Consider the following 15225-nt stretch of genomic DNA (forward strand, 5'->3'; position numbering starts at 1 on the left):
ATTTCACGCAATTCATCAAATGAAGAAAAATGTTGAGACGAATCCTAAGCCTAAAATTCTAGCTCTAAAATTCATTAGGGCTACTCTGAATAGAAATTGAAATAATTTTGTTTTTTAAATGTTTACGGTAGGTACTGTACTTATGATATGTTTTCAAGTAATTTACTTGATAATGGCATCATAGCCAATACATGTCTAAGTATAAACACTTTTTAAAAAGAGTACTTATATTTCTATTTTTATTTCTCTAAAATTCATTATTTTATATTGCATTAAAATCTTATTACAATCAAGTCACCTCGTTCATTGATAAATTCAATACTAACTGAGTGCATAAATATATATACTCTACCATGATAATAACCTGTTCAAGTAATTCATTGTGTGTGGATAGAGAATTCAGTGAGAGTGGTTGACCTTGTTGCTCTACAGTTACTATATCTATATACAAAATATAATACTGCATATCACTCCTAACTCCCACACTAAAACTATATCTATAGATTCGACAATGCCGTGATTTGGCCTTTCCCAAGTTGCACAGTGAGATTCACTGCAATCTGTCACCATTGTTTGAATGGGGACCATGATATGTTATGTACAGAATATTCTGACAGTTCGGGAGTGAATATCACAAACTGTTCTAATCTCAGTCAGTTTTTACACTCCGAACGAAACGATTCAAAGTATCAGTTTTATCTGTTCACTGTTAGAAGTTGAAGTGATTGCATTCCAGACTCTCAAAGACTGTTGAAATGTGTGCAGAGTTTAATGAGGAATAGCTTGTGTTAGTTAAACAATCGGTCTAATTTTAATGTATTCTGTAACGGTACCTAGTTGATATTATTAAATTTACAATAATAAAAGTACGGGAGGAACACTGCACAACTGTGCGGTAGCATATAGCATACATACTTGCATGCTCTTTTGAAGTCAAGTTACTCCAGTAAAACGTAAGTACAATACTTTATAGTGAGGTCCTCGTTATAATGGCAGTGTTTGATTAGCAATGCTATCATTGTCTATCATTCAACAAAGCGGCTATCTCTTTCTCGCTTTGCTCTGATGCCAGATCGTATTTTAACAATGTAGAATTAATAAAATATTTTATCTCAATTGAGAAAAATTTATTTTTATTAATCATTGAACAAAACCGTGAATTTTTCTCTTGATGAATAAAATATCCTATTATATTAAGCGAACAATTTCTGTATTTATATATCTGGTTATTTTTATATCTGGCTATTTTCATATCTAGTTATTTATGTTTAACGGATCTCGAAAACGGCTCTAACGATTTTCACGAAATTTGAACATAGTATAGGTTTATGATATAAAGATTTGATGGCTCTATAGGTCTCATCCTTGGGAAAACTCGCTGAACGACATTAAAAGGATAATAAATTCATCCTTGGCTGAAACAGCTGTGGAAGGTAAAAAGTGAGTATGTGAAAAATCAAAATATCGAATCCCCGAAATTCATAAGATGTTTAGTTTAGTTGAGTTTAATTTTCGTCATATACTACATAATCAAGCAAAGCTTGGTAGTATATGACACTAAGCTTGGTAGTATAAGATAACGTATAGCCAGCTGTGAAATATAAACACGATCATTTTAGAGAATTATGTTCTGTTTATCAATAAAAAATCGGGGCACCGAGCTTCGCTCGTTATTTATTTATTGACTTTTGATAAACCGAACACAATTCTTTAAAATGATTAGGGAAGTAGGTACTAACAGGCACAGCCCAAAACTGTTTTTCCCAAATTTTGATTTATACACTATAAATTAGTCCAGAAAGTAGGATATTATGTTCCATACACTTGAATTCAGGTTCAATTTCCTGTTCAAACATTTGAAAACAAAAAATTTATAATTTAGATTAAAGTAGGATATTATGTTCCATACACTTGAATTCAGGTTCAATTTCCTGTTCAAACATTTGAAAACAAAAAAATTATAATTTAGATTATATACAAACCAAATTGAATAACAAAATAACACTCACTAATCACTTGAAATTGTCAAATAATGATCAACTTTGAAAATTATTATGATATACTCTAATTTAGAAGGATTATCATGTCATGTCAACAAATCAGATTATGTTGATCAAATCGATTAAAAATTGTCTAGCTAGATAACATTTCTCGCTGATTGATTATGATTACGCACAGCTGGAAATAATTATGTCTCTCTCCCACACAGGCACACGCATCTTCTGTTATCGAGAGACGACGAAGTTATCATCTGTTTTCCAACGATGTAGTTCAGCGAGTTTTTCCAAAGAATAAGACCTAGTGCAATCGAATCTTTATAATATCATAAACCTACTATATGTTCAAAATTTCGTGAAAATCGTTAGAGCCATCTTCAAGATCCGTAAAACATAAATAACCAGATATAAAAATAGCCAGATATAAAAATAACCAGATATAGAAATAACCAAATATATACAGAAATTGCTCGCTTAATATAATAGGATAAAAATAACGAGCGAAGCTCGGTGCCCCGATATTAATTGGTTATTTTAAACAAGAATAACATTTGATATCACATCTGATGTATTGTCTTTTTTCTTTAGGGCTAATTTTAATATATTATATATAAAACATAAATCTCAGTACCCTTTCGAATTATTTTATCACAAAATGTCTCACACATTAATGCCATTTTCAAGTGATTTAAAATAAATAAATACTGCTGGAATCTCATAGCAAACATCAATGTCCTCTATAGAAGGCAGTGGCAAGGCAGAGAATCGGCGACGCTGCTCCGATGTCATTATAAAATGGACCTCACTATAGTATATAGGTACCCACATTTGCAGCTAATATTTTTTTTAAAATAATTCAATCAGCTTACTGGATAACTATGAAGTCCCAAATAAATAATGGGTTTCATTCATATTATGAAAATTAGGCTATAGTTCATGTAGTAGGCTATAAGTCATGTAGTAGGCTATAAGTCCTACCGTATATAGATAAGAAAAACTAAAACATTCAACCAGCAGCCTGCTTTTACCGTTTAATTCTAGAGATTATTCATTATCATGAAAATTTTACAACTAAAAACATCGACACTTCATCCGCTTTTCATTGATTGATACATATTTGATCATGAACTATTCTTTACAATAATAAAATGACGAATCAGCGAAAAGCCTATTCAAAATCCTATCTCTGCTGATGAGGCATAATTTTCAACAATAACCAGCTTGATAGTTATCAGTCGATACTATATCTTTTGATACTGATAAAACGTTTTTATCATTATCAGTCACCAAATAAATCGTATTAATTCATCTTACAAACATCAATTTTTATCAGTGAAACCTTATTATTTCAATTATACACGTACGGTACAGCGCTAGGCTACCTACTAAATAGCTCAATAAACAGTTTGTTGTTCAATATACAATTTTTTTCATTAGTTCATTTATTTCACAAACAACATAATACGATATAACAAAGAAAGGTTGTGTATCAATTTGAAGTGATAAGAGTATACAGTGAAATACTCAATCTTGATAAGTAGGCTAAACAGTTTTCTATTGAGAAATGCAAAAACGTTCATTGTTGAGAACATGTTCAAAATTCACAATGATCAGGAGTGTGTTACATGTTGTTAAATTGTTCTTATTTTTTGTTACCTTACCATCCTGTGAACTTCTGTTGAATTTTTTGTACAGAATGGGTGATCAATCTTTTGAACAACTCATAGGAACTGCTGCAAGTGTTTCTTCGATAGGCCTCCAATAGCACCTGGGTAAGATGACTTATTAGATTAATATTTATTAAAATTACTTTAATTCTCAAATGTACGGTACAAATTCAGGGATATTCTTCCACTTTTTTTATTAGATTAATATTTATTAAAATTACTTTAATCCTCAAATTTACGGTATAAATTCAGGCTATTCTTCCATTTTTATTACATTCATATTTATAAAATTACTTCAATTCTCAAAATTTACGGTATAAATTCAGGCTATTCTTCCACTTTTTTTATTAGATTTTATTTATTAAAATTACTTTTATTCTCAAATGTACGGTATAAATCAAGGGATATTCTTCCATTTTTTATGAAATTAATACTAATTTATTAAGTATTTATTATTATTATAACACATGTTCTGTACCGTAACTTGGCTCGTCACTTCCCACACCACATAGTATTCAGGACGTCTCAAAATCCTTATTTAAATTGAAATTGAAGAAATTTTTAATACAGCTGGGAGTGGACGATTCAGAAAACATCATCACAACAAATTATACCTACCTTAATTGATAAATTCGCTGGTGGTGACGACCTGACTACTGTTCTTGGAACTAGTTGTTATTATTTGTATTATTAATCTATTATTTTATTAATTTCAAAGGGTTCTATAATTCTATTCTATAATACTTCAATTACTTTGTCAGCTACTGTATCCAACTCTTGATCTTATCTAATTGAAATTACATGCAGATTGATCAAGTCAATTGGAATTAAGTGGTTTTCATTACGAATTTGCGTTCGTTATATGATAAGGCTGTTTGGAGATTTTTGTAAAAATCAGTGCCGATTCTTGATTCTCTTCTGCCACTGTCTTCTATAGAAGATAGCTGATACCGGCATAATTATCTGATGTACTTAATATTAATTGCTCATTATTGTTTTAAATTTAATAATCATTATATTTTATGCCTCAAGAAAATATATTTTCAAGGTTTAAATAATGAGATTGATATTTTGACTATTTATTACATTATTATTTTTTACTTGGTTTAAACAACGATCTGGCAACGTTGAAGAGCTAGAAAAGGAAAGCACTATCTGCTTTGTGCGAATGATAGACAAGGATATAACAACTCCATTGTCAATAATCGAATACTATCATTATAACGTGCACCTCACTCTACTATAGTGGGGTCCACGTTATAATGACAGTGTTTAATTAGCAATGGGATTTCTATCCTTGTCTATCATTCAACAAAGCGGATATAGCGCTATCTCTTTCTCGTTTTTCTCTGTTGCCATATATCGTCTTTCAACATGTAGAATTAATAATTAAGAAAATATTTCATCTTAATAATTATGGAATTCATTATGAAAGCGGATATAGCGCTATCTCTTTCTCGCTTTTATCTGTTGCCATGTATAGTCTTTCAACATGTAGAATAATAATTAACAAAATATTTCATCTTAATTATGGAAATTCATTATGAAATTATTGAAAAATATAATATTTCTTGCTCAATAGAATATATTTGATTATTTTAAATGAGAATGAACAGTAATATTACATCAATAAACCTGTATCAGCTGCCGTCTATAGAAAGCATTGACAAGACAGAGAGGATCGGCAACGTTGATCTCCTATCTTTCTCCACTGCCATTATAACGTGGACCTCACTATAGGTTGATAATTACTGTGACTAGACATTAAATAATAAAATACGGTTATATAGGTATGTATATGAATGTATAATATAGTACAGTTGTTGTATGCAGTTTTACTCATATAGGCACCTTGAATTAAAAAGTAGGTACCAAATTAAATTTGGGAGAAGAATGGTACAAGGATTATCCTTAGTTTTTCTCTCCCAATCAGTGCTACTTTGTAGAAATTATAAATAAATAAATAAATAAATAAATAAATTATACGAATCCGTGTGTGTTGATAAACTATCAAGCCTACTGAATTGATTGATCCATTTCTTATTTCTGATAATTTATTTTTCAGATAATTAGAAATGATCTTAAATATTCACGGTTTATGTATACTGAGGCTTATTTCGTTTGTTTCAGATTGATATGCAAAAATATCTTGAAAAACAAGTCAGCCAAATACGTTCCTCCCTTTGTATTCACACAACACATAGCAAGGTGAGTGCAAAGTTTTGAATTTTCAATAAATAAATAATTCAATTACAGGTTTCAGGGTGTTATTGGCGAAATAATTTTTTCAATTAACTTATTCAATACAGTATATTTATCAAAATTCGTATGATCATGATACTCCCATTTTTAGAAAACTGTTAAGCCGCGTTTACACCAAAGCTATTAACAAAAGTTAAATTCAATCGAATAGAATCTATTAAAATTAAGTTATTAACATTTTGTTAATAACTTTGGTGTAAACGCGGCTCAACGCAAATTTTATCTTTCAAGTTAAATAATTTCAAGAAGTTTTTGGCTGTGTTGCACAAAATCCTGTTAAATTTTAACCTTGGAAAAATCACATCCATTGCATGAGTATAGAATAATCTATAATATGATAAAGGAAAGAATTGTCTTTACACGTAAGGGATAGGAAATTCACGAATTCCATCAACACGTCTGAAACCTACTGGGCTGATTAACTTGAAACTTTGCATATAGATTCTCAATTTACCGAGGATGGTTATAGGCTTATTTTCAAGTCTTCAAATCTCATGTAGGCTCTAGTTTGTTAAGTTTTTATTTAGACACCCTGGCAGAGCAGGGGTTCTACTAGTCTATAATATAATCCAGGAATAATTGCCTATTCACGTAGTACGGGACCGGGATGGGAAATTCACGAATGACGCATCATCACTTCTGAACTACCCAGCTGATTAACTACTTGAAATTTTCCACATAGATCTCAATTTACCGAGGATGGTTATAGGTCCATTTTAAATTCTTCAAGATTTCAGTAGGTCAGTTTTTAATGAAACTTTGCGGAGCACGGGTTACCTGCTAGTGGGATATAAAGAAAATAAATAAATAATATTATTAAACGAAAATCTAAATTAAATACTGTAATTTATTCACCCGAAAATTCTGCTACTGCAAATATTGACAACAGGGTAAACAGCTAGATGGAAATTCGATGAGCGATACTATTATAGTTACCCTGTGTCAATATTTGCAGTATAATCCAGTCAAATGGTCGTTTTTCAGGAATTTTCAGGTCGTTTTAGGGGTGAAGCCGCCCTCTGGGGTGTCAGAAAATTCAGATTCGCATTCAGCGCCCCAAATACATATAGAAACGTCGAGAAAAATTCTTTCGGGACTGTTTCCTGAAAAACAACCATTTGACTGGACCAGTAGCAGAAGTCTTCGGGATGAATTAAAGCATTTAATTGGATTTTCGTTTAATAATAATGATTAATTCATTGGCATTTGAATATTGCAATTTCCAATAATTTTCATCTGTAAATCTATATATATAAAAGCGAAATGGCACTCACTCACTGACTGACTGACTGACTCACTCACTCACTCACTCACTCACTCACTCGCATAACTAAAAACCTACCGGACCAAAAATGTTCAAATTTGGTAGGTATGTCAGTTGGCCCTTTAGAGGCGCATAAGAAATTTTGGCAATATTTCAACTCTAGGGTGTTTTAAGGGTTTAAAGTCGTCTTTTAGCATGTATATTCTTCTTCTCCCAATCTTTAATTAGAATTGAAATTTCCATAAATATGTTACTATAGAACTATAATCTAGATAGAGTAACCTCTTCGAAACAGTTGTAACTGGCAACTAAATAATAATTTGTCAGGTTGGCATTAAGTTGAGTTGATTTTTAGGTTGGCACCAAGTTGAAGATTTTAAATGCATTTATCGCGGAAAAATTGATTGGGCACTGCTACTTCAATCCTGGAATATTATATTACTAGCCGTCAGGCTCGCTTCGCTCGCCATATCTGTTTAGCCAGACGTTTAGTCTGGACCCCGACTGGATTGTCCTAATATGATAAAAATGAAAAATGCAGGCGAGCGAAGCGAGCCTGCTGATCTCATTCTGGGACGATCCAGTCGGGGGTCCAGGGGGCGGAGCCCCCTGGCTAGACGGATATGGCGAGCGAAGCGAGCCTGACGGCTAGTAAATAAATAATGTTATTTGACATTCATTTAAAGTTTTGGAAATCATATGACCACTTTGACAAGTTGTGTAGCCATTTTTAGTAATTTATTTGAGCTCGAATTCTGTTATGAACTAGGCGCTACGGGCTAGGTCATTTGTTTATAGAATGCAGTAGCTCACGCAGCAGCAGGTACCTAAGATTTCTTTTTTCAGCAATATTATTCTTTCTCAGATAAGTATGACAAAAAATATTGTACGGACTTGTACGGTAATGTATTTATCGCATTCGAATGATAACTCTGCCCTCAACTACAATCATACTTATGCGCTAAATTATTGTTACCGGACTTGATACGTAAAGTACTATTACTATACTAAGATTCAAAAATACAAATCAATGTTTTATAAAAAAAGCTACAAATGTTCTTGTTCATATATCCTTCAAAATTGTAAAATTTAATCTTGGAAAAATCACATTTCTCATTGCATGAGTATAGAATAATCTATAATATGATAAAGGAAAGAATTGTCTTATACACGTAAGGGATAGGAAATTCACGAAAACGCATCAACACGTCTGAACTACTGGGCTGATTAACTTGAAACTTTGCATATAGATTCTCAATTTACCGAGGATGGTTATAGGCTTATTTTCAAGTTTTCAAGATCTCAGTAGGCTCATAGTTTGTTAAGTTTTTATTTAGACACCATTGCAGAGCACGGGTTCTGCTAGTCTATAATATAATCAGGAATAATTGCCTTAATCACGTAGTACGGGACACGGGATGGGAAATTCACGGGATGACACGCATCATCACTTCTGAACTACCCAGCTGATAACTACTTGAAATTTCCACATAGATTCTCAACTTACCGAAGATGGTTATAGGTCTATTTTAAAGTCTTCAAGATTTCAGTAGGTCAAGTTTTTAATGAGAACTTTGCGGAGCACGGGTTACCTGCTAGTTAGATGTAAAGAAAATAAATAAATTATCATTATTAAACGAAAATCCAAATTAAATGCTCTAAATCACCCCGAAGACTTCTGCTACTGCAAATATTGACTACAGGGTAAACAGCTAGATGGAAATTCGATGAGCGCTACTATTTATAGTTACCCTGTTGTCAATATTTGCAGTATAATCCAGTCAAATGGTCGTTTTTCAGGAAGTTTTTAGGTCGTTTTGGGGGTGAAGCCGCCCTCTGGCGTGTCAGGAAATTTCAGATTCGCATTCAGCGCCCCAAAATACATATAGAACCGTCGAGAAAAATTCTTTCGGGGCTGTTTCCTGAAAAACGACCATTCGACTGGACCAGTAGCAGAAGTCTACGGGATAAATTAAAGCATTTAATTTGGATTTTCGTTTAATAATAATGATAATTCATTAGCATTGAATAATTGCAATTCTCAGTAATTTCCATCTGCAAATAAATAAAATAAGTTATTTGACATTCATTTAAAGTTTAGGAAATTATATGTTTTCCTGAGAAAACTTTTGCATTTTGATAGCTTGATGATATACAATAAAAAAAACTTTGAAAAATATCACGAGTAGAAAGTTTATTTTTAGCTTTGCACAGCCTTAAGTCTTTCAGAGTGTTGTGGAATCGCCACGAGAGCACCCAAAGACGTCTAAGCAGACAATAAATTGATAATAGGCAGACAATAATAAAAGGTAGACAAATAATAAGCCTAAATAAACAGTATCTTTACTCTATGGTTTTATTCTATGAATAAAAACAAATTTCTTTTCGAAAATGATTGCAGGTGTCTACTCCAGGTCCAGCAAGGATTACTTCTTGGAGCAACTCCTTTAATATTGACTTACGGTGTGGGCGTCTTCCTTGGCTTGATTTATATAGCAATTTATGCCAAGTATACTGAGAACAAGGTGAGTGTTATACTAAGATTTCATGGAGCGATCCGTGGTCTAGTGGATAGAGAGAGCTTGCTTAGCAGCATAGAGATCCCGGGTTCGAACCCTCTCACAACCAAAAGTTTTTTAACCAGATCACTCCCGTGTTATCGGGTGGGCAAGTTAAACTGTCGGTCCCGGCTGAAGTATGACAGTCGTAAGGCCCATTGACGGCTCAAATGATATTATATTCAGGCGGTGGGACTTTCCCGAAAGGGACTCCCCACCAACAAAAGCCATACGAATTTACTTTTACTATATACTAAGATACAACTAAATACAAACCAATGTTTTGTAAAAAAAAGCTACACATGTTCTTGTGCATATATCCTTCAAAATTGTAAAATTCAATCTTGGAAAAATCACATTTCCTATTGCATGAGTAGAATAATCTATAGAATAATAAAGGAAAGAATTGGCTTATGCAAGTACGGAATAGGAAATCCACGAATGACACATCATCACGTCTGAACTACTTTTGGGCTGATTAACTTGAAACTTTCCACATAGATTCTCAATTTGCCAGTGGTGGTTATAGGCTTACTTTCAAGTCTTCAAGATTGAATTTATTTCTTCAAGAAGGTTTTCAATTGGATACCCTTGCGGAGCACTGGTTATAATATTATGAAGGAAAGAATTTCCTTATACACATACAGGATAGGAAATTCACGATGACGCATCATCACGTCTGAACTACCAACTTATTAACTCAAAACTATGCATATAGATTCTTAATTTACCGAGGATGGTTATAGCTCTATTTAAAATTCTTCAATATTTCAGTAGGTCAAGTTTTTAATGAAAACTTTGCGGAGCACGGGTTACCTGCTAGTTGGATATAAAGAAAATAAATAAATAAATATTATTAAACGAAAATCTAAATTAAATGCTGTAATTCTCCCCGAAGACTTCTGCTACTGCAAATATTGACAACAGGGTAAACAGCTAGATGGAAATTCGATGAGCGCTACTATATAGTTACCCTGTTGTCAATATTTGCAGTATAATCCAGTCAAATGGTCGTTTTTCAGGAAGTTTTCAGGTCGTTTTGGGGGTGAAGCCGCCCTCTGGCGTGTCAGAAAATTTCAGATTCGCATTCAGCGCCCCAAAATACATATAGAACCGTCGAGAAAAATTCTTTCGGGGCTGTTATTCCTGAAAAAAAAAACATTGACTGGACCAGTAGCAGAAGTCTTCGGGATGATTAAAGCATTTAATTTGGATTTTCGTTTAATAATAATGATTAAAAAAGTAAATTCGTATGGCTTTTGTTGGTGGGGAGTCCCTTGCGGGAAGGTCCCACCGCCTGAATATATCATTTAAGCCGTCAATGGGCCTTACGACTGTCATACTTCAGCCGGGACCGACAGTTTAACGTGCCCATCCGATAACACGGGAGTGATCTGGTTAAAAACTTTTGGTATTGAGAGGGTTTGAACCCGGGATCTCTATGCTGCTACGCAAGCACTCTATCCACTAGACCAAATAATAATGATTAATTCATTAGCATTTGAATAATTGCAATTTCTCAGTAATTTACATCTGTAAATAAATAAATAATTTTATTTGACATTCATTTAAAGTTTTGGAAATTATATGACCACTTTGACAAGTTGTGTAGCCATTTAGTAATTTATTTATAACTGTAATTATAATAAATAATTGTTTATTTATTTATGAAAAACATGGAAGCATACAGGATTTCTCCCAAAAATTGCTTCCATAACAACACAATTACAATAGTTCATTATACTATCAAACCGTCTAACTTGGACAGTTTTCAACTTTGACTTGCAATTCAGTTCCATTATTATTTTAATAGTTTATTTCTCTTGTGCTCGAAACTTAGGTCTTTAATAATACTTCAAATATAAACATTCAATTTCATTATTATTCCAACCTGTTCTGAAAAAAAATATATGGGTCCCAAGTTACCCGCAGAGGTTGGGTAACTTGGGTCAACAAAAAAATTTGCCTGAATAAGACAATTGAGTGGTTGAAGGCTAACTTGTGACATTAGATTTTGAATAATATGTTTCATATTCATAATAAAAAACGTTAACTGTAAAATAATTGAATAATAGATAAAATAATTGTGTTTAATAATTGAGTGTTCACAATAGAAGTCATTAAAGGCTCAATTTCTAGGTTAGTGATAGTAGATTGTTATGACTGTTAAAAAAGTATCTGAGCTGTTAATTAGATGTTCAAAACGTTATTAAATATTTTCAATGATGTGTTCCCAACAAATCCACAATGTCAGAACTCGGAATGTTTTGCACAGACAGCTGGTAAGTTGGGATTGGAGGGAAGGGGTTAAACTGTCCCAAGTTAGACTACTGTCCCAAGCTAGCCGGTTTGACGGTACATAGTTAATTGTAATTGTAAGACATAGTAATTGTTAGGACATATAAATTAATATAAAGACAACTTGAGTATATATGTATTGAATAAGTCGATAAATAAATGGAATATTTTGAGTGAGAAATTAATTCATTTTCGATCGCTCATCGCTTCAAATACAATAACAGCCTTCTCTATGTAGCACAGTTCATATTATATAAAGGCACTGTTGATCCAAATAGATTGATACAAATCATTAGGTCACATTTAAGCTGCGTTTACACCAAAGTTATTAACAAAATGTTAATAACTTAATCCTTATAGATTATAATAATTAGATTGGACATAACTTATCATCCACATGAGGAACATATATGTTTGTCAAGTTCTGTTCAATCTAATAGAATCTATAAGGATTAAGTTAATGCTTATAGATTCTATTAGATTGAACATAACTTATCATACACATGGTGAATCGAACATATGTGTTTGTCAAGTTCCGTTCAATCTAATAGAATCTATAAGGATTAAGTTATTAACTTTGGTGTAAATGCAGGTTTGGAGTAAATTAATACATAATTATAAAGGAATGATTATATTTATTATAGTAGGTATAACTATTTCACATGGATGCATATTTTTAAATTCAAAAATATGTTTGATGACTATTTTTAAAAAGTCAATCTCTTTTGTAGGGTTTGACAAAGCAGAATCCAAACACACATTTTGTATCATGATAGTTGCCCATATAGCATGAATCCACCTCTCGCCCAGAAAAGCACTGTAAAAAAAAATTAATAAGTCTTTACGGTATTCATGTCAAATCCAGATAAGACTGAAAATAAATTTTAAATAACACATCTTGTAAAATCTATTGAGAGGGATTTATTTTATTGTGAGAAGTAATGTTCAGAAGTTTTTCAATCAACATCAGAATAAGCTCTAGTGGGCATTCTGGAAAAATTCTTGTATGAATATTAATTATAGTTATTTATTGATATAGGTAGTTGTTTTCTAAAAATTATTATTATATAGCTTGAATTATTAACAAGTAGTAGCTCTGCATGGATATGAATTAAATTGGTTATAGGAGTAAATGATGGTCAAAAAGCCAAAATCATTATAACTTCGATCAACTTTGGTGTCATGTTTACGAAACAAATCCAACAATTTTGTTGCAATATTCAAATTCAAATTCAAATTTATTCACACTCATAATACATATACAGAAACCAAATAGAGTCTAGCTTGACAAATACAACAATAATCCATCTAAAATTTAATAATAGATTGTAAGTAATAGTATATAATATAATAATTCTAATAAATTCTAATAAATATAATAATAATAACTATAATAATAGTAATATATTATAATAATTCATTAACTTATTCATAGGCAAATTTGTTTCTTTTTTGAAGTGTAAATTTTTATTATAATAAGTAATAAGTGATAGTAGCTCAACCTACATTTTGATTTGGACTGTAATATAAATTTGAGATGGGACGGTTTTGGGCTAAGTCTGTTGTGCCTTCTTACATAAGTGTAATAATATTGTACATGTCTGAATAAATAAAGAAGTAGAGAGAGTAAGGTAAGCTTTCAACAATCTCAAGTAAATGTCACAATAATAAATTATACTGTACAATGTGGTTTTTGTACCATTTTCAACAAAGTAGCCTATTATTAGAAATATATTGTAATGAAAAATATCTTACAGATGTTATTGGTATCTGAGGATACCAAGGCATAAATTCTTTCCTTGGAGGTAGTCCATTACAGTACTGACAAAAATTTATGGTCAAGATAAACAAAGTAAGTATAAAATATTTGAAAAATGATCTCATAGTCAAGCCATAATTTCACTCACTATAACTTAGCTCAATTGAAAACAACTAAATGTTATGTGAAGTATAACTTACTGCAATACTGCTCAAATAGATGATAAACTCTTATCTTGAAGTAAAGTTTAATGTTATGATATAGTGTACGTTAGGAACAATATAGGGATTATTTTTATCTTGAATAAGAACTTTTTCAAGGAAGAAAATTGCAAGATGTTATTTATAAAAAAATTATTACAGAATTACTGTACTGTTAAACCTATGTGTACCAGTACACCTAGTGAGGTCCACGTTATAATGGCAGTGGAGAAAGATAGGAGAACAACCTTGCCGAACCTCAGTCTTGTCAATGCCTACTATAGACGGTAGCTGATACAGGTTTATTGATGTAATATTAACTGTTCATTCTCGTTTAAAATAATCAAATATATTTTATCAAGCAAGAAATTACATTTTTCAAATAATTTCATAAATAATTGTCCAAATTAAGATGAGATATTTTGTTAATTAATTATCAATTCTACATTGTTAAAAGACGATCTGGCATCAGAGCAAAGCGATAAAGAGATAGCGCTATCCGCTTTGTTGAATGATAGACAAGGATAGCAATAATATTGATAATGAAACACTGCCATTATAACGTGGACCTCACTATTCTCTGTTAATACTATTTCATTCAACTTGAATTCGTTACCGGTATTCAACTTTATTCTTTATATTGTTTCACAAAAACACACCACCAAATTGCGTCTATATCTAATGATAGAAAATTTCCATGACAAATATTTGATTGAAACAATATGAATTAAACTAAGATTACTGTACACCATATTTCCATGAATAAAAACTATTAAAAAACTATTTGATCCATGAATTATATTTTTTACAATCTTTTATCTCACGCTATAAGTCTGTAGATTAAATATTTAATTTTTGAAAGATTCTGTTAAGCAAAGTTTAAAAAAATTGAAATAAAATCAACAATGAAAATACATTATATTCAGTTCAATGTGAATTAAACCTATCCAGAGATTGTCAGTTTGGTGTAAGGGTAAGCATGACCGGTAATTAGGAGGTACTGGGCTCGATTCCCGGGCTGAAAAATAATTTTACAAAATTATCACGGACTGTATCTATATTCTTGCAAGCTTATGAATCATGTCTTTTGCATTCTCCCTAACTGGATATATCCAGATAATCATACCTCTAGTGAGGTAGGTCCACGTTATAATGGCAGTATTCGATTAACATTGTGTTGCTATCTTGTCTATCATTCAACAAAGCAGAAACGCTATCCT

General features: G+C 31.8%; 1 protein-coding gene across 1 annotated transcript; it reads left to right on the forward strand.

Annotated features, from left to right (window-relative positions):
- Positions 1–3561: 3561 nt before the first annotated feature.
- LOC120352435 lies at positions 3562–12649 on the forward strand. The gene is given in 7 exon segments (XM_039432903.1): positions 3562–3632; positions 3634–3671; positions 3674–3754; positions 3757–3769; positions 5795–5872; positions 9592–9869; positions 12639–12649. Coding segments are annotated over 7 exon segments (570 nt in total).
- Positions 12650–15225: the final 2576 nt, after the last annotated feature.

Source organism: Nilaparvata lugens, chromosome 1 (genome assembly GCF_014356525.2).
Source record: "Nilaparvata lugens isolate BPH chromosome 1, ASM1435652v1, whole genome shotgun sequence".
NCBI classification, from domain to species: domain Eukaryota; kingdom Metazoa; phylum Arthropoda; class Insecta; order Hemiptera; family Delphacidae; genus Nilaparvata; species Nilaparvata lugens.